General features: G+C 38.5%; 1 protein-coding gene across 1 annotated transcript; it reads left to right on the forward strand.

Moving 5' to 3' along the window:
• The first annotated feature begins 2,947 nt into the window (after positions 1-2,947).
• On the forward strand, positions 2,948-12,350 carry LOC107560368 (myosin-7-like). Its single transcript, XM_016244528.1, has 37 exons — positions 2,948-3,156; positions 3,357-3,500; positions 3,589-3,745; positions 3,835-3,862; positions 3,970-4,075; positions 4,168-4,260; positions 4,373-4,436; positions 4,536-4,634; positions 4,719-4,822; positions 4,949-5,087; positions 5,181-5,303; positions 5,431-5,576; positions 5,676-5,846; positions 5,928-6,237; positions 6,340-6,413; positions 6,515-6,720; positions 6,815-6,938; positions 7,052-7,188; positions 7,268-7,523; positions 7,606-7,848; positions 7,927-8,103; positions 8,205-8,350; positions 8,437-8,527; positions 8,621-9,010; positions 9,093-9,219; positions 9,309-9,427; positions 9,532-9,728; positions 9,810-9,993; positions 10,082-10,247; positions 10,332-10,456; positions 10,541-10,849; positions 10,934-11,137; positions 11,228-11,524; positions 11,661-11,765; positions 11,857-11,952; positions 12,039-12,173; positions 12,261-12,350. Exons 1-37 carry the CDS (start codon positions 2,956-2,958, stop codon positions 12,279-12,281), a joined length of 5,814 nt encoding a protein of 1,937 aa, XP_016100014.1. The 5' UTR covers positions 2,948-2,955; the 3' UTR covers positions 12,282-12,350.
• The last annotated feature ends 8,518 nt before the right edge of the window (positions 12,351-20,868 follow it).

Consider the following 20,868-nt stretch of genomic DNA (forward strand, 5'->3'; position numbering starts at 1 on the left):
ATATAGATAGATAGATAGATAGATAGATAGATCGATAAAAAATGAGGTTGTTACAATTTTACAGATGCTACTTAATTTTATCCTGATATTTTTTTTGGCCATATCGCCCAGCCCTACCTGTATTCTTTGCTTCCATCACGCAGCTGGCTTGAGCAAGGGATAATGAAGAAATGACAAGCAACTCAATGGGATGGCCAGTTGGACACTTGTCGAAGTAAATCAAACAAACAGACCCCCCCAGTGTCCATTAATAGCATGGTCATGATGCACAAAGGGTCGAGTCATTGACCTTTTGGTGAGCTGAGACGTCAAAGGGCCCAAACAGCTGAGAATGAACCGCCTCCGTCTCAGGGAAGAGTGTGGATCAGAATGTTCCACCTCGTCATAGCAAGAGATGGAGCTGGCAGCTGAAGGAAAAGAGACAGGATGTTAAGGTTCTCCGGATCTTCTGTTAATCTGGAGTGAAGGCCTTAACGAGGCACTCACGCTAACCACTGAAACCACGGAAGTAACATGCTGCAGACAATTTCACATTCGACTCAAAACCTTGAGAAAACATCTGCATGACCCAACAATCTGAGATGCAAACCAGAAATGATCTCTGAACCTCCAAGTACATAGTGATGGACGGATGGCTAATAAGAAAAGCTAATATTTTGACATACACAATACACAGTTTAAGCAGGTTAAGCACATTTTCTTTTAGGGCTGCATGATTAACAAGAGAGTAATAGTGGCGCTTAATGTGATTATCAAATCGTAAAGGCTGCAATTTAATTAAATATATGAACTGCGTGTTTCAGAGTGAAGCGCGGTACTGTGTTGTTACATCTGATTATGGGCTGGTGTTTGTATTTGTATTAATATAGTTATTGTACAGTTGTAACGTAAAATAAAAATGATTATAATTATATTATTATTTAAATACCCCATTTTTGTTTTACAATGAAATATTACTGATAGTAATATTTACAATAGTATTTTAATAGTAATATCACAACAGTAATGTCTTTAGTTTTTATTTAGTAATTTTTTATAATTTTAGTTAGTTAACAATATTAATATTTTAGTTTAAATTGCTTTTTAAATCACAATCTTTATCAATTGCTTTCCCCTCAAATCATGTAGCTCTATTTTCTTCGCCTTTTTTAATATATCTAGTACAAGTTCTTCATCTATTATATGCTCTAATTTTTGAAAATCTAAATTGCAATCACTTAAAAATGAGAGAACATTTAAACTCTTCCATCCATAGCGGGTTTGCAAGTCACAATCAGACAACTTTGAGGATACTAAAATTAAAAAAATAGCGTGCACAATGCTGTGACCTTCAAATTGGATTCAGTGAACACCATAGTAGGGTTCTATGACTGTGGTATTCTAGGACCATGACAACTGGCTCAAATAACAGAAGTGAATATAATTTGTAAGTATGCATGTTCTAACGACAATACTTTGATACTGATGTTGTTAAAGGGATCACATGTTCATCCTAATCCTTATGTTAAAATATCCCATGGTTCCTAATAAAAGATGCACTACTTGCAACAATTCACACCACAGCATTTGCAGCACAAAGAGCAGCTGCTGGAGCCTCTCACACTGCAGAGGTCCCCATCTACAGCTGTCTGAGACCCTCAGCAGTGACTAAAGAAGCTGAGAAAAATGCAGTACGGTTATCTTTGTCCTCAAGGATAGAGAAAAACAATGGGACGTCAACAAGTGCATGAGGTTGAGGTCCAGTGGTACAGGCTATGACAATGGAGCAGTAGGCCTATGCTGACCTTGCGCTACGGCACAAAAGGCCAGCTGTTGGCTGTCCATCACCTCCATCAATAAACACACTTCAATTATTTGTCACGTTTATTTCCTCTTTACATAGCTAATATGACTGTCTCAATCAATGTTCATATTGAAACGTCTACAATGTGTGCAAAAGAACAACCTGATATCTCACCAAATGTGTGCAGACGCTACTTTGACAAAAAGGTGATTAGTCTTGAGCTGACAGTGGTACTTTAAATAAATGGCATTGAGTAACGTCTTACATAAGAGAATAACTTCTTTTTGTCACTGGTGACCACTTGAACAAACTTTTAAAATCTCTGCCAGTGCATCAAGCTTTAATATTAATTGGATTAATCATGTTAGCTCTTTGCAAAGCTTGTCTTTATGAGAAAAAACAACAATGGAGAGGCTGAGCAAGACAATAAAAATTCTTGTAACATACCATGACAGGTTCACATTTCTCAGATGTCAAGAGGTGTCCTGCTGTACGAGGAAGGGATCTAAAATAGACTACTGTTGTTCTTTTTGACCTGAGACAGCGTCGTAAAAGGAGTTCCTGATTAGGATGGTGTTGATGAATCTTTAAAGCAACATGGGTGTTCTTTTGTCCTTCCTCCTTGAAGCCTATTGTTACATCATACCATATATGTCAAACGCTGGTGAACATCCTATGCCATTCAATCATTTGAAGGTTTATTTAGCTGGACCAGGGTGGGGCATCCACGACGTACCACCATTTTGGGATCAGTGACTCCCTTTAAAAAGGTAGCATTAACTCTGGAGAGACACAACACACAGGACAACCCAAGGTAAGAGCAAAGACCAAGGAACATCTCCTGGACCTCCCAAACACTGCTTCCAGAGCTGACACAAAAAGATATATCCATTACAAGTTTAGTTTAAGTTAATGATCAGAATAACATCTTTGTTCTCAAACACTAACGAGTCTTTTATTTCGTCCTTAGAGTAACACCAACTCTGCAGTTACAGGTTACAGAGCTTGACAAACACAAGGTGAGAAGTTTTGCAGCTACCTGAAAAATATATCTGCTGTACTGAAATGCATTTGTGTAACTGTGACGCCAGTTACGTGTTGTCAGTGATTCTGTGCAGTTTTGTCAAAGGAGGACATTATATTTATAAGGCTGTTTACTTCTAGGTTTCAGAATGGGTGACGCCCTCATGGCAGAGTTTGGACCTGCTGCTTCCTTCCTGCGTAAGTCAGACAAGGAGCGTCTGGAGGCCCAGACTCGGCTCTTCGACATGAAGAAGGAATGCTTTGTGCCCGACCCTGAGGTCGAGTACGTCAAAGCCTCCATCACCAGTAGAGACGGTGAAAAAATCACTGTTAACACTGAATTTGGAAAGGTAAGGATGCTCTGGTTATAAGGATCTTAAAATAGTTAGATTTGCTAAGGCAGGTATCACTCACAATTTCTTCATAAAAAGCTGAAAAAATTAAACGTAATTTTTAGTAGCAATGTGGATTATCTACAGAAATGGTGAGGCCCCTTTTAATATTCAAATTGAAAGACTCATGTAAAGCTATAATTTTCTCTGTTCAACAGACAGTAACTGTGAAGGAGGTTGATGTTCATCCTCAGAACCCGCCAAAGTATGATAAAATTGAGGACATGGCGATGTTCACCTTCCTGCACGAGCCCGCTGTGCTGTTTAACCTCAAAGAGCGTTACGCAGCCTGGATGATCTACGTGAGTGATGAACATAGAGTTTAAATGAATCTACTGCAATTACTTGCATGTATAATTGTACTGAACTTATTCCTCTGTCACTTTACAGACCTATTCAGGGCTGTTCTGTGTCACTGTCAACCCCTACAAGTGGCTGCCAGTGTACGATTCCTCTGTGGTCAAAGCCTACAGAGGAAAGAAGAAGACTGAAGCTCCTCCTCACATCTTCTCTATCTCTGACAACGCCTACCAGTACATGCTGTCAGGTTAGAACTCTATCGCATCTACTCAACAAAACAAAATGACAAAAAATATTATTATACATATATATTTTTTTGTGAATTTCACCCAACAGACAGAGAGAACCAGTCTGTCCTGATCACGTAAGTCATTTCAGTTTCTCTCTCTCTTTTTTTTGTGAGTTTAAACTTACTGTACTTGTACTTAATGTGTTTAAATGATAAAAACGTCTATCGTTTTTAATCCACAGCGGAGAATCCGGCGCTGGAAAGACTGTGAACACCAAAAGAGTCATCCAGTACTTTGCCAGCATTGCCGCTGTAACTGGGAAAAAGGATGCAGCTTCTGAGAAGAAGGTACAAATAGCCACAAAATTACCTGTACTAAAATAAAACTATGATTACCACTTCACTTTAAAATGTTATTGTGTTATTGTATTTGTTTATAGGGTACTCTGGAGGATCAAATCATCCAAGCTAACCCTGCTCTGGAGGCCTTTGGCAATGCTAAGACCATCAGAAATGACAACTCTTCCCGATTCGTAAGTCCCACCTCATAATGGAGAACGTATTGTCTCCAAATAGTTTATAAAGCAAATAATTATTATTAACAATTATGTGATTATTAATTGTTTATTATTTCTAACTGAACAGGGTAAATTCATCCGAATTCACTTTGGTGTAAGTGGAAAACTGTCTTCTGCAGATATTGAAACTTGTGAGTATGCTTTATTTTAATCACGGTTATGATTGGAAAACTATAATACATACAAATACATTGAACACGGCAATCATTTTGTGAATTTTCCAACTTTAGATCTGCTGGAGAAGTCTCGTGTCACTTATCAGCTCAAGGCTGAGAGAGATTACCACATCTTCTACCAGATCCTGTCTCAGAAGAAACCAGAACTGCTGGGTAAAATTACCCGTCATATTCATTAACATTAATGTTTCTCATTAGATGAGTCTTTTCTGATCTATGTTCCCAATTTCTCCTTAGAGATGCTGCTCATCACCAACAACCCCTATGACTATGCCTACATTTCCCAAGGAGAGACACAAGTGGCTTCTATTGATGATGCTGAAGAGCTAATGGCCACTGACGTTAGTAACATATCCCTAATTTATCAAATAAAATATACATAAATTAGAACCGCTGTATAGTGCCACAAAAGGTATAATATCAGAAGACCTATGTTATTGACTTGTCATGCTGTTTTTAAATGGCAGGAGGCCTTTGATGTGCTGGGCTTCACTACAGATGAAAAGACAGGCATCTACAAGATGACTGGTGCCATCATGCACCATGGCAACATGAAGTTCAAACAGAAGCAAAGAGAGGAACAGGCAGAGGCTGATGGGACTGAAGGTAAGTGATGTTGTACAATCATTACCACTCCGCCACTGGTGACTTTTTGATAAATAGTTCTAGATTTAAAAAGAATCTTTTCTTCTTCACAAGATATTGACAAAATTGCATATCTGATGGGTCTGAACTCCGCTGATCTCATCAAGGGTTTGTGCCACCCAAGAGTCAAAGTAGGAAATGAGTGGGTCACCAAGGGACAGAATGTCCAGCAGGTGAAGAAACTTAATATAATGTAAAATGTAGATCTTGGCAATCACGTTACAGCAACAAAAAAAAAGGAAAAGAGAAAAAAAGAAGCAATATTTGAATCAATTTTTAATGTTCATCAACTCTTTTCAGGTATACTACTCTATTGGTGCTCTGGCAAAGTCAGTGTATGAGAAGATGTTCCTCTGGATGGTTGTGAGAATCAACCAATCCCTGGACACCAAACAGCCTCGTCAGTACTTCATTGGTGTGCTGGACATTGCTGGATTTGAGATCTTTGATGTAAGCTGACATTAACTGATTGTTGTTATTCTAAAATAAATATAACAAGCAGTGCAACCTAATTCACCATTGTGATTATACAATATATTCCACCTGCAGTACAACACCTTTGAGCAGCTGTGCATCAACTTCACTAATGAGAAGTTGCAGCAGTTCTTCAACCATCACATGTTTGTGTTGGAGCAAGAGGAATACAAGAAGGAGGGTATTGAATGGGTGTTCATTGACTTTGGCATGGACTTAGCGGCTTGTATTGAGTTAATTGAGAAGGTGGGTTTATGCGTGGAAATAGTTATTTTGTGTGTTCTCACTATTTCATATTCAATTTACACTATATTTTTATCTCTGCAGCCCATGGGTATCATGTCCATTCTTGAAGAGGAGTGCATGTTTCCTAAAGCCAGTGATGCAACATTCAAAGCTAAGCTTTATGATAACCACTTGGGTAAGAATCCTACTTTCCAGAAGCCCAGGATTGTCAAGGGTAAACCAGAGGCTCATTTCTCCCTGGTTCACTATGCTGGCACTGTTGACTACAACATTTCTAACTGGCTGGTGAAGAACAAGGATCCTCTCAATGAGACTGTGGTCGGACTCTTCCAAAAGTCTACTGTGAAGCTGTTGTCGTTCCTGTTTGCTGGATATTCTGGGGCTGACTCAGGTGTATACTGATATTCAATATAGAGTATTCAGTATTTGAACTGTAATGTGCCAGAATGACATAAGCTAAAACATTTTCTCTTCCATCACCGGTTGGTTTTAGCCCAAGATTCCAAGGGAGGTAAAGGTGGCAAAAAGAAGGGATCATCTTTCCAGACGGTGTCAGCCCTCCATAGGGTAAGGATTATTAAAATAAATGATCAAAACAAAAAGTTCAAAATTGTACAAAATTGCATACTGTACATTACACAATGTTATGGTTTGTTTTTCAATCACAGGAGAACCTGAACAAGCTGATGACCAACTTGAGGTCAACTCACCCTCACTTTGTGCGCTGCCTGATTCCAAATGAGACTAAGACTCCTGGGGCGATGGAGAATCCTCTGGTCATGCACCAGCTGCGCTGTAACGGTGTGCTGGAGGGCATCAGAATCTGCAGAAAGGGATTCCCCAACAGGATCCAGTATGGAGATTTCAAGCAGAGGTAAAAAACCTAAAAGAGACACTAAAATGTGTGTTAAAATTACAATTTTAATCCACAGGTGGTAAAACTTTGTTACTTTTGTACCTCTTGCCAGATACCGTATTTTGAACCCATCTGCCATTCCTGAGGGACAGTTCATTGACAACAAGAAAGCAGCTGAGAAACTGCTCGGCTCGCTGGACATTGACCACAGCCAGTACAAGTTAGGACATACTAAGGTATTACAATTCTAACAAAATGTATCTTTTAATATCCAATAAAAATTAACATAATGCAGAAGAAAAGAGAGAAAAAAAAACATGAAATAAATATGTATTTATATTTTGTAAAGGTGTTCTTCAAGGCTGGTCTTCTGGGTACACTTGAAGAGTTTAGAGATGACCGTCTTGCTCTCATCATTACTGGTATTCAAGCAAGAGCTCGCGGTATTCTCTCAAGAATTGAGTTCCAGAAGATTGTTGACCGCAGGTTAGTAAGCAGTTTCTCAAATTTGAGATCAATAATATTAAGTTGTTTTAAGATATTCAAGTGCATCATTATATTGCAGAGATTCCTTGCTTGTGATCCAGTGGAACGTACGTGCCTTCATGGGTGTCAAGAATTGGCCCTGGATGAAGCTCTACTTCAAGATCAAGCCTCTGCTGAAATCTGCTGAGACTGAGAAAGAGATGGCCAACATGAAGGAAGAATTCACCAAGCTAAAGGAGGCTTATGCCAAATCTGAAGCCCGCAGAAAGGAGCTTGAGGAAAAGATGGTTTCTCTTCTCCAAGAGAAGAATGACCTGCAGCTTTCTGTGCAGTCTGTAAGTCCATGTGGAAATACAACTGCTTTTCACAAGTCAAAAAATCTAAATTGCTCATGATTGTTTCCCCCCACTCTGATAGGAGCAAGACAATCTTGCAGATGCTGAGGAAAGATGTGAAGGTCTGATCAAGAGCAAGATCCAGTTTGAGGCCAAAGTCAAAGAGCTGACTGAGAGGCTAGAGGATGAAGAGGAAATGAATGCTGAGTTGGTTGCAAAGAAACGAAAGTTGGAAGATGAATGTTCTGAGCTCAAGAAGGACATTGATGATCTTGAACTCACTCTGGCCAAAGTGGAGAAAGAGAAACATGCCACTGAAAACAAGGTTAGCTGTTAAACCTCCTGTAGTTTTTCAGTATTACACATTCTTTGAGTGTTTTCTGATCTAATGCCCTTTGCTTAGGTTAAAAATCTCACAGAGGAAATGTCAGCACTTGATGAAATCATTGCTAAGTTGACCAAGGAGAAGAAAGCTCTGCAGGAGGCCCATCAGCAAACACTAGATGACCTCCAGAGTGAGGAAGACAAAGTCAACACTCTCACCAAAGCCAAAGCCAAGCTGGAGCAACAAGTGGATGATGTGAGTACAACAAAATCTACTCTAAACATCTTAAATATGTATGATGTGTGATATGTTTTACAAAACAATGTATATTAAATAATATGTTATATTATAATAAGCTTGAGGGATCCTTGGAGCAAGAAAAGAAGCTGCGTATGGATCTTGAGAGGGCAAAGAGAAAGCTGGAGGGTGATTTAAAATTGACTCAGGAGAGCATTATGGACTTGGAAAATGATAAACAGCAACTGGAGGAGAAGCTGAAGAAGTAAGAACAAAGTCAAACAATTAAGATACAAATTTGAGGGAAAAAAAAGAATAAAATTACTCAAAATGTCTGATATCACCTTAAAGGAAGGACTTTGAAATCGGCCAGCTCAATAGTAAAATTGAGGATGAACAAGCCCTTGGTGCCCAGCTCCAGAAGAAACTGAAGGAGCTGCAGGTATGTTTAAACCAAACAAGGATGAATCATATAAAAATAACCATTTAAATGTATTATGATTTCGATTAAAACCTTTTTTTTCTCAATTTCCAGGCTCGTATTGAAGAGCTGGAAGAAGAGCTGGAGGCTGAGAGAGCTGCTCGTGCCAAAGTTGAGAAACAGAGAGCTGATCTGTCCAGAGAACTGGAGGAGATCAGCGAGAGGCTGGAGGAGGCTGGTGGAGCCACCGCTGCCCAGATTGAGATGAACAAGAAACGTGAAGCTGAGTTCCAGAAACTGCGCAGAGACCTTGAAGAGTCCACTCTGCAACATGAGTCCACTGCAGCTACACTGAGGAAGAAACATGCCGACAGTGTAGCTGATCTGGGAGAGCAGATTGACAACCTTCAGAGAGTGAAGCAGAAGCTGGAGAAAGAGAAGAGTGAACTGAAGTTAGAGCTTGATGATGTGGTCTCCAACATGGAGCAGCTTGTCAAGTCAAAGGTTAGTGCCAAGAAATAAGACACATTACATGAGAATGCAATGTAAAATCAATATAACTCACTTTCTCAATACATTTTATTAGAGCAACCTGGAGAAAATGTGCAGAACTCTGGAAGACCAGATGAGTGAGTACAGAACCAAGGCTGAGGAAGGCCAGCGCACAATCAATGACTTCACCATGCAAAAAGCCAAACTGCAAACTGAGAATGGTAAGGGCACAAAAAAAATTGCAATTTTTACAACTTTCAGTTTAAAAAGTTAAAATTGGTCATAACTACAAACTATTTTGCCTTTTCAGGTGAACTGTCCAGACAGCTAGAGGAGAAAGACTCCCTGGTGTCTCAGTTGACCAGAGGCAAGCAGTCCTACACTCAGCAGATTGAAGACCTCAAGAGACAACTAGAGGAAGAAGTCAAGGTTTGTTTTGCAATCCATAATGTTTTTCCACAAGCTGAATCCTTTTTGTTACACATTAGGACACCAGAAATCACATCCAAGCAACTGACTATTTTTTCTTTTAGGCTAAGAATGCCCTGGCTCATGCAGTTCAGTCTGCTCGTCATGATTCTGATCTGCTGAGGGAACAGTTTGAGGAGGAACAAGAAGCCAAAGCTGAGCTGCAGCGCAGTATGTCCAAGGCAAACTCTGAGGTGGCTCAGTGGAGAACCAAGTATGAAACTGATGCCATTCAGAGGACTGAGGAGCTAGAGGAAGCCAAGTAAGTAGCGGGAAATATACTATTTGGTTTTCATTATTATTTCTAAACAATTCTTATAAATCTCCTTGCTGACACAATTAGGAAAAAATTGGCTCAGCGTCTCCAAGATGCCGAAGAAGCTGTGGAAGCAGTCAATGCTAAATGCTCCTCACTGGAGAAGACCAAGCACAGGCTGCAGAATGAGATTGAAGATCTCATGGTGGATGTGGAGAGATCAAATTCTGCTGCTGCTGCTCTGGACAAGAAGCAAAGAAACTTTGACAAGGTAATACAAACAAATTAAAATATTAATATTTATTACTTTGATTATTTTATTAGTAATTAACTAAGCACCTAATTAAATGCCTAATTAGGTTTTGGCTGAGTGGAAGCAGAAGTATGAGGAGTCCCAGACTGAACTAGAAAGTGCCCAGAAAGAGTCCAGATCTCTTAGCACTGAACTGTTCAAACTGAAGAACTCCTATGAAGAGGTCCTGGATCATCTTGAGACCATGAAGAGAGAGAACAAGAACCTCCAAGGTAACTATATTTTGGTTACCTGTGGAATTAACATATGTTATGTTCATCATACTTTGGCTTAACAATTATTTTTATGTCTAACAGAGGAAATCTCTGACCTCACTGAGCAACTTGGAGAGTCAGGAAAAAGCATTCATGAGTTGGAGAAAATTAGAAAGCAGCTGGAGCAGGAAAAAGCAGAGATCCAGACAGCCTTGGAGGAGGCTGAGGTAACCCTAAATTATCCGTTCTTTTTTGTTCACACAAGGCTGATTTTGGACAAAGGACTTAAAATCTTTCTTTCACATTGAAAGGGCTCACTTGAACATGAGGAAGGAAAGATCTTGAGAGCTCAACTGGAGTTCAATCAAGTAAAGGCTGATATTGAACGTAAACTGACTGAGAAAGATGAAGAGATGGAGCAGGCCAAGAGGAACCAGCAGAGAGTGGTTGATACTCTGCAGAGCTCACTGGAATCAGAGACTCGCAGCAGGAATGAAGCTCTCAGACTGAAGAAGAAGATGGAGGGAGACCTCAATGAGATGGAGATTCAGCTCAGCCAGGCTAACAGACAGGCTTCAGAAGCCCAGAAGCAACTCAAGGGTCTTCATGGACATCTCAAGGTATGATGAATCTTCAGTTCAGATTTGTTGTCAAATCTGACATAGTTCTGCAGTCTTTTCATTTGTAAATCTTGTACTTCACAGGATTCCCAAATTCAGCTGGATGACGCTCTGCGCAGTAATGTTGATCTCAAAGAGAACATCGCCATTGTGGAGAGACGCAACAATCTGCTGCAGGCTGAACTGGACGAGCTGAGATCCCTGGTGGAACAGACTGAGAGAGGAAGGAAACTGGCTGAGCAGGAGCTGCTGGACATCAGCGAGAGAGTCCAGCTCCTGCATTCTCAGGTATGACAGCTCTGTACTAGACAAACACAAGTAACAACCCTCACAATATAATCTAGAAACTATATGAATGTCAATATTGTCTATGTTTAGAACACCAGTCTGCTGAATCAGAAGAAGAAGCTGGAGGGAGATAATACTCAGCTTCAGACTGAGGTTGAGGAGGCAGTGCAGGAGTGCAGGAATGCTGAGGAAAAAGCCAAGAAGGCTATCACTGATGCTGCCATGATGGCAGAGGAGCTGAAGAAGGAGCAGGACACCAGCTCTCATCTGGAGCGTATGAAGAAGAACATGGAGCAAACCATCAAGGACCTGCAGCACCGTTTGGATGAAGCTGAGCAGATCGCCATGAAGGGAGGCAAGAAGCAGGTCCAGAAACTGGAAGCCAGGGTTAGTTTCTGAAACTCAATTCTTTATGATGCATTATCTATTCAAACATTTTATAAAGATGATTAGTGTTAATCATGAATATTTGGGTTCAGGGCCTCAGAGTTGATGAATTTAAGATCATTTTCGGTTTGGGTAGGTGAGAGAGCTGGAAAATGAGGTGGAGCTGGAACAGAGAAAGGCGAGCGAGTCTGTGAAAGGAGTTCGTAAATATGAGAGGCGCATCAAGGAGCTCACCTACCAGGTCGCTTTCTCTGATATATAAATGAATGCTTTTTTGTATTAGTTATAGCATATAGATGACAATGAAGTCACTTTGTACCCTCTGTTTGCAGACTGAGGAGGACCGTAAGAATCTGGCACGTCTTCAGGACCTGGTGGACAAACTCCAGCTGAAGGTCAAGTCCTACAAGAGAACTGCTGAGGAGGCTGTAAGTAAACAATGTCACTCAGATATGTAAGTATTGCTGTCTCTGTATTATTCTTAACCATATGTTTTTGTTATTGTGTTTTTCAGGAAGAACAAGCCAATTCTAGTCTGGGCAAGTTCCGTAAGATTCAGCATGAGCTGGATGAAGCAGAAGAGAGGGCTGATATTGCTGAATCTCAGGTCAACAAGCTGAGAGCCAAGAGCCGTGATTCAGGATCCAAGGTAATTTTTTTTGTCCAATTAAAAATTCTGATATAGTACAGCATAGCTTGCCATGATACTTACATTCTTTTTGCTCTCTTATTACAGAAAGGAAAGGATGAAGAGTAATCCTCCAAAATAAAGCTTTTGTTTGCTGTGAAACCACATTCATGTACTGGTTCTGATGAAGCAATAAAAACCGCAATTCTGAATTCTGAACTTCTTCCGTTTCTGCTTCCATTCAGCCTCACCATGCATCTAAAGTACAAAAGTGGGCATTAAGGGTGTGATTGAAAAACAAACAGACATGTTGTAATTGTATTAAGTTTGTGAGTAAATACGTCAAATGGTACTAAGGGCAAGCTCTACAAAGGTTGTGGGTTTCATATTAGGCCTGGGCGATAAAACGGTATTGATATTTATCGACGGTACACCTTCTTCGATAATGATAGAAAAAATGTTCGATATGGCGCACGATATAGGCACGTGTTATGAGTAGACTTGTGCCGGTATTCGGTAATGCGGTATATCACAGTAATGAATATGCACGATATTGTTATCGTGGGCACTTCTAAATACCGTGAATAATTATATATTACAAATTATTCAGAATTTTGAATGCATTTTAAGATTACTTTTCCCATCAACTGCTCAAAATGCACAACACCGCTGTATGCTGCGTGAAAGACGCGTGCGCACTCTGATGTAAACAAGCGCGGACGAGAAGCGCACGGCGGAACATGTGAGAGACGCTCTGGAGGAAAGCGCACTTTCACTCTCTGACAGCAGATGAAGCTAAACTGCAGAAATAATAATAATAATAATAATTCATTTAAATGCAGCCGCTAACCCGGAAACCCTGTAAACACAGCAGCTGCACTACTTTCTGTTTCTGAATCGTGTTTAAATGATTTAAACAGCCATTCAGATTTGTGTATTTGCTATGATGTTCATCACAGCGCCAAATACTTCCATATTTAGACTTAATAGGCTATTTATTTTCAAACTTTTTGTACATTTTAATCTGGACTACAACATGCCCTAGATATTGTTTGAAAGTGTTTTGATTCTTTATTGTTCGGTCACACTTTACATTAGGGCTTCATTAGTTAATTCATTAGTTAACAAACTGCCAATGAAAAATTCTTCTGAACATTCATTAATCTCAGGTATTCCAACATTTAATAACACGTTGTTAAAATCTAAAGTTGCAACTGTGTTATTTAATGAGCTAACATGAACTAAGACTTGTATTTTTTTAAACAAAGATGAATAGCTTCTGTAGCAAATGTAGCTATTGCTGATTGTGAATGTTAATGCATTAACTAAGTTTAACTAATGAGGTCTTATTGTAAAGTGATACCTATTGGTCTTTATAGTTATTTTGCACTTTAATCTGTGTAAAACTTTTAACTTTATACATTTTTCTGTATTGCATTTAAATGTTCAGTTATTTATGTTATAAGAAAAAAGTTATTAAACCTGTTATACTGTATTATACAGCACTTTTTTAAAACTAAATTTCAACATCGTGATAATACCGTATACTGAGATAAAAGCATTAGCAATTAATCGCAACATGAAAATTTGATACCGGCATATCCATAGCTATGAGTGACGCAGAAACACGAATACATGCTGAAATGAGTGCTGTGCCTGCCTGTGATGAGGAGATTGTGAATAAAGAATGAATATTAGTCGGATTTAAAATAAGCATGTGCAATGTTAGGTGTGCATCAGGGAGCGTCATCAATGATAATGATGTAAGTGACGTTGTTGCATTTGAATGTTTTGTAAGTCTAGCCCACGAGACGCGCCGCTGCTGCGTTATTCATTCTAAATATTAGACAAATACGACTGCTGCACACAAGAGATGTATAGAAAGCCATGCAAAGTTAAAGCAGTTTAAACTTTTAGAAAACACGTCACGGATTTGTGGAGGTTTATTCCTTTTCACTGTCTCATGTGTTTTTAAATGCAATCTGCGTGATCGGCGATTCGGCTCTTTGCATTAAGCAATGCATAAATACACGATGCTGTTTTGTTCATAACTGTTTATGCAATTTACGAAATTATATTAAGTTAATTTAGATGTAATGCATGTTTAGACAGTTATTTCCTTGAGTTGACAATTAAAATGTGCTATTATTTTGCTCATTGCGCCTCCAGTGGCCTCGGAAGACAAACGTTTCCATAAAACCTATTTAATCTGCATATAAAACATTAGAAATTAGATGTTTAATTTTTATTTTGTATTTGATTGTTAAAAAAAATATTTGTTGTTTGTCTCAATAAATTGGGTTAATTTAAAAATAGTGGTTAAATTAAAAAAAAAATTCTATTGCTCTGTTTTAAAAAAAGGTTATAAAAAATGTCAATAATTATCGATACCGAACGATATGAAACATTATATCATTGATCTTTTTTTTTAGCTATATCGCCCAGCCCTATTTCGTAGATTTGAATTATAGCATATTTTACTATGCAAACACTTTTTGCATAACCGATTACATTAGCTGGCTGATGAATGGTTCACAAAATTAGGACAAATTCTAAGAAATACTTACTATATTCCACTCTGCTGCTTGATTCAAGATATCCATGTCCCCACTGATGTTGTCTCTATTTATTCTGATTATATTTGAGCCACTTAAATATCACTATTTTGTATATATACACACACATATATATATATATATGCTTTTGAAAAAAAAATGGTAAAGTTACAGGTTCTGTTACAATATGCCACTGCATATTGTAAAGCGTCTCTTATAATTTGACCTCCTGCGCTAAAATATTAAAAATAACCATACTTTCTGGAATTTTTTTTTCAGAATACTACTGTTAGTTTACAACAGGGAAAAAACGGTTAATAATATGCATGTTTAATTACAAGTTGTCCTATGAACAGACATAAGATTCAGTGATTCACTTACTAAGAAACTGACTCAGAATCGTTCAAAAGAACCGGTTCATAGTTTTTTGAATCGGACATCATGGAGGAAAAACTTGGTGCTCTTTTGCACCCATACAGTCTATATTGGCACCTGACAAAATATCCCATAATTGCACAATGTTTCACGACTTGATGACTAGTTTAAAAATCATCTTCAATATTAATATCTTTGTGTCTGCTGTTAAATAATGATGGATCCAAATGAGCTTTACTGTGGCTCTGGAGAAACTGCATTTCGTCCCCTAGAATGACTTTTAAGCATTTCCTCAATGAAGATAACGGATCAATACATATATTTGGTTTAATACAGATACACGATAAATCACTTTGGGTTTGTCACCTCATGCATAGCAAAAAGACAAGTACCGAAGTACTGTAGTGGAATACAAGTAAAAATGTAAAAGTTCTTGCCTTTTTATCCTTACCTTTTCTATAGGTTTTTATTTATTTTTTGGCTGAACATCAAGTATTTTTCTAAAATAATGCCTTGAGTAATTAAAAATAAAAATATAAAACAAAAAAAATCAAGTCACACCTGTGCAGTTTTTGAGGTTATATTAAATATTAGCAAAGTAAAATCTAGAGAAATCTAAAATTATACATTTATAAAATATATTACAATATAAAACAGTAAACAAATGTAAACTTTTTTTTGTGTGAAGCTTATAAATACTTGGGGACAATAAACTTTTGCCTCAACATATAAAGACCGAACACAACACCTGAAGAATGCTTTAAACACTTTATTTTATTTAATGTTTAATAATCACATCATAGTTAACAATTAACCACAATAAACACCTCATTCAAAAAAACAAAAACAAAAAAAAAAGTAATGAAATTCAATTTTCATGGAAAAACTCAAAAATAAAGGAAAAACCAACCAACGAAAACCGTGCACATGATAAGTCCGGCAAACAGCCTCCCCTGGTTTCTGAATGTTCTATTCATGTTAGCTTCGAGCTTCTTACTGCATCTCAAGAGAGCGACTCTACTGCACATTAATCTCATCTTTCTTTAGTTTCCATGTTACTTTAGGGTTGCACATCTTTATGAGTGCTCCAGGGCAAAACTATGTCCACTCCCAGATTACTCCCAAATAAGAAAAACAAAACAAAATCATAACCATAAAAATAATAACAACAACAATAATTGGACCTCTCCTCTCCCTGCTTCAACAGGATGCCCTGGTCCTTCGTGGCACAATAAAATCTGTGCAACTGAAACACATTCAATGCAATCCTCCCATTTTAGTTTGACAGTGTTATTCAAAGTATCTCTTTCTTGTAAGACTAAGATTCATAGAAACATAAAGGGTTATCAGAAGACGTTAAGAGGACATGGGCTAAATATCGATACCCATCTGGACGTGACCCACCTGGCATCATCTGGGCATACGCGCTACCAAGCTCGCCACAACATTAAACACACGGCGGCCAAATACATGTGCTTTAATATAGTTTAAATACATTTGTTCTCTGCCTTTCTCATTGGAAAAAATGCAGGGCGAAAAATGACAATAATAACATAAATAATAGCCGTTAAAAGTGCATAATATCAGCCCTCAGCCACTTCGACCACTGCAGATTTCTTTTAGTTTATGCCAATATTAAATGCATTCACAGAGATAGCAATATATCCACAGGGAAATCAACTGTAAATGCATGTAAAGATGCTATAAATGATAGTAGGAATGTTCTCTGGGTTCATTCAGGCACTGGGAACCCATTCAAATGTGACCTTTTCACTACAAACAGCCACTAAACATAAGGCCCTTAACGAAAGACCTTATATTTACACACCTCTCATTTCTTGGAAAGAAAAAAAGACTATAAATAATAACCGTTCTTACCCAAAAATCACCAATTTGGCATGTTTTCCCCAATTCAAAGAGATGAATTATTTAAATAATCTTTAAGAATGAGAATGCACGATGAAGTTACGCTGTCCTACTCGTATTTGTTATATCTAAAATTAAACTACCTCTCAGAAAATGCATTCAGCAATTTTTCGATCAATCGCATGATATTTCATGATCCGAATTGCTTTACGCTGTTCATGCATGATGTAGATTTCTAAAAGTCAAAATCTGGGGTCTGTCACGCTTGACAGTCTTATTGCTTTGCGTGTTCTGGGATCGAAGGGGTCTGACAAGATAGATGCAACAATAATCTGTCATACTTATTGAAAGGAAAGCATGCTAAAAAATAATTTAAAACGTCTCTCCGACCTCCATACCACCCACAGCGGATGAAGAAACCGACCACGTCCTCTTACCTCATTATTACACCAAAAGGACACTAAACCAAGCAGATACGTGTTAAGCGTGTGATTCTGTGCGACCTCAAAAAGGCCGTCTGAAGATATACTACTGTAAAATGCTACAAGCTCCACCATTAAAACCCCGCAGGAACCTGTCGACTCACATGTCCTAAAAAAGACCTTCAGAAACGAATGCAATAAGAGAAGAAGTAAAACCACCACCAGACGCACTCACAATTTCACTGGTTTCTCATAAAGCAACTATTAAAAGTACGTAAAAGGTGTGACATTCTGTCTCTGCGTCGCTCCAAAGGCAGGATGCGATTGCTATCAGGCACAAACTCGACGCTCGCTTCCATATAAAACATACTGGACCTACTGCACATGATGCCAAAACATCAACCATTCATTGCCAACAGAAACCCCTCGTGCATCGTCAACATCCATGTGTCTCCACACGTCCCTTGCCTTTGTGAAAAAGAAGTACACTTAAGCATACTTTTAAAAGGAGTACTTATTACAGCAATGCACTCTGGAAGAATATACTTACTGTAAGTGTGAACTGAATGTAATGTTTTCAGACATTTACATTGCTTGTTAATTTAAATGAAGTCTATAATGGTTCAGATTTATATTACATGCAACTAGAAGTGTTTTTGACCCACTTAAGTAGGACTTAATTAGGCTACATCTTTATACGCAATTTCACAAATACTTCTAGTGTCTTTGAAATATGGTTCAAGTGTATTGCTGATTGCACTGGCAAGCATTCATGGTTAACTAAACTTGCAAGTCATGCATTTAAATATGTTTTTAATTATACATTTGTAATGATGAATGAAGGTGCAGTTGAGTAAAACAACATTGAATGTAATATTGCATAACTCTACAGTATTTCACATGCGCTTTAGTATGTCAGTCAACACGTCAAAATACGTGCACTTCTTCAAACATCATTAAAACAATGATTTAAAATGTACTTTAAAGTAAAAATTGCAGAGTGTACTTAAGTGTGTTAAGAAACAGTCATGAAAGTGTACTCTAAGTACACTTAAGTGGGCTTTTATTTCATTAATATTATATGATCTTTTCTTCTTTTTCACAAGGGTATTCTTCATTACACGTCCATCTCAGACCCGCTTCACGTTCACAAAGCTGCATTTGACACTATGAGCACTGTTTACTGTGCGTGGAGTTTCATGTCTTATAGGCATTATAGGAGACCGTTATATTGCTTTACAATAACAAGGAAAGGGAAACAATTGCTGGTCACGAAAATAAAACGAAGAGTCAAAAGAAACAGTTCATTGCTACAGTATTCACTCAAACACACCATCACGAAACAGCTTTAGAGAGAGATTCAGAAAGCCTATGTGCTTCGATGACAGCTCTACTGGAGGTCAAGGGTGCGGTGAGCGAGGGTCCTGTATGCTGAATGATGCTGCCTTCAAATCAAGCAGAAATGATCGTGCTTACGAGACGAGCGCAACCGAAATCTGATGTCGGGAGACTTTGCAAGTTGGAGCTGCTACTAGCCATTTCAAATGTAAAAGTTTCAGACAATATTTATTTAGCCAGCTTACGAGGCATAAAGGGACGATCGCACTACACTTTACGTTTCACTGACTTCCATTCACATGCATGCAAACGTGGAGACAGGATAAGCAAGCTCATGCAAGTGTATGACGGGAAGACATACGACCAATAAAAGCTTGATGGATCCCGGCGTGACCTCTTAGCTGAACTAAACAAACAAACAAAACGCAAACTTTAAATCTGCAGAATTGCAGTAAATTGGAGTAGATTGCATATTTTTACTTTTTGAATATTAATTGAATTATTTTTATAAAAAAACACCAAAGTATGTTTTACAAGAACATATTTAAATTCTTCTACTTTACAATTGCGTGTTTAATTCGGTGTGTTACATGCGGTTTCTTTATAATTGTGAAACTTACTAGCAATTTCAGAGTGAAAACTGTAAAAAAAATTAAAATAATAAATTTAAAAGAAGTATGTTTTGCAAGAAAATCCTACACCTGTTTTTCAACTTTAAAACTGCATTTTTAAATCAACATGTTACTAGCAGTTTCTTTGTAATTGTTTGTGAAATTGAGCAGTTTCTGAGTGAAAACTGTTTTTTTCAGTGTATTTTAATTCTTGCCGTGTCTGTAGATATTTTTACATTTAGTCATTTTAGCAGACGCTTTTATCCAAAGATATTTTATCCAGATATTTTGCATGCTCAAAATGCAGTGTGAATGTGAATTAAGGGTGTTTTCACACTTGGTTCGACTGCTTGGTCCGAACCCGAGTTTGATTGCTCCCCCCTCCCCCTGCCCCCGCTGGACTGTGTTCACATTATATTATTTGGGTCCGAACCGTGGTTCGTTTGCGTCATCAAGCCAGCAGCTGTTTACCCCGTTGCTTCGTAACGATGGCGCAGGAGAAGACGGCAAAATGCGTAGCATTGCTCTCTTCAATTTTACATTTATGCTTTTGAACCGTTGGTTGTTTCCAAAGCTTCAGTACATAACGGCACTTACGTCTGCCTTATGCAAATGCTCTAAAGAACTCTGAAGGCGAATAGAAATGAGATATACAGCTCTCTGCTTGCAGCGCGTCAGTCACGCTCGTCAGGAAAGTGAGTGAAACACACACAAACACACATTATCATCAAATAATACGCCATTAATAGCGATTCACTTCCATGATTTGGTACGATTGTGTTCACATCAGCAGCGAACCGTACCGGAGTTCACTTGAACCGTACCCCAGACCACCCTTTTTAAGTGGACTCGGGTACGGTTCGCGGGTGCGCACCCGAGTTCGGAAGACAGCGTTCACTTCATCCAAACGTACCCGAACTCTGACGTCAATCGAACCCGGGTGCGCACCAAAAGTGCTAGTGTGAAAGCACCCTTAAATCTTCACACAACCAAACTACATTCCCTATTCATTAGAATCATAAAATGCACCGATCTAATGCACATCCTTTGCTCTTCATTTTGTTGCTTTGGCACTAAAAGAAGCTTCTTGGTTTAGTCAGAGAGTTATTTTTCCATCTAAAATCCTATGACACGATCGCATCGTAAATAACTCGTAAGCACGAACTTCCCATGAGGACTTGAAGGCAGCTAGAGATGATGTCCAGATGTGTTTGTATGTGTTGATCAGATGGGCATGTGCAGGTTTGATTATGAATACCGGTCCAGAAGGAGTTGCAATACAGATAAAAAAAATAAAAAGGAACTCAGCTAGATTCATGCTCTATAACAATGCTCTAAAGAACGCTGAAGGCGAACAGAAATGAGATATACAGCTCTCTGCTTGCAGCACGTCAGTCACGCTCGTCAGGAAAGTGAGTGAAACACACAAAAACACACATTATCATCAAATAATACGCCATTAATAGCGATTCACTTCCATGATTTGGTATGATTGTGTTCACATCAGCAGCGAACCGTACCGGAGTTCACTTGAACCGTACCCCAGACC

Source organism: Sinocyclocheilus grahami, unplaced genomic scaffold (genome assembly GCF_001515645.1).
Source record: "Sinocyclocheilus grahami isolate Dianchi unplaced genomic scaffold, SAMN03320097.WGS_v1.1 scaffold721.1, whole genome shotgun sequence".
NCBI lineage: Eukaryota > Metazoa > Chordata > Actinopteri > Cypriniformes > Cyprinidae > Sinocyclocheilus > Sinocyclocheilus grahami.

Excerpts from the sequence above, each read along its gene's own strand:
- LOC107560368 (XM_016244528.1), top strand. The coding sequence starts at position 2,956 with ATGGGTGACGCCCTCATGGCAGAGTTTGGACCTGCTGCTTCCTTCCTG. Across the intron at positions 4,261-4,372 it reads ATGACAACTCTTCCCGATTC|GGTAAATTCATCCGAATTCA; the intron begins GTAAGTCCCACC and ends CTAACTGAACAG. Across the intron at positions 8,104-8,204 it reads TGGAGCAACAAGTGGATGAT|CTTGAGGGATCCTTGGAGCA; the intron begins GTGAGTACAACA and ends TATTATAATAAG.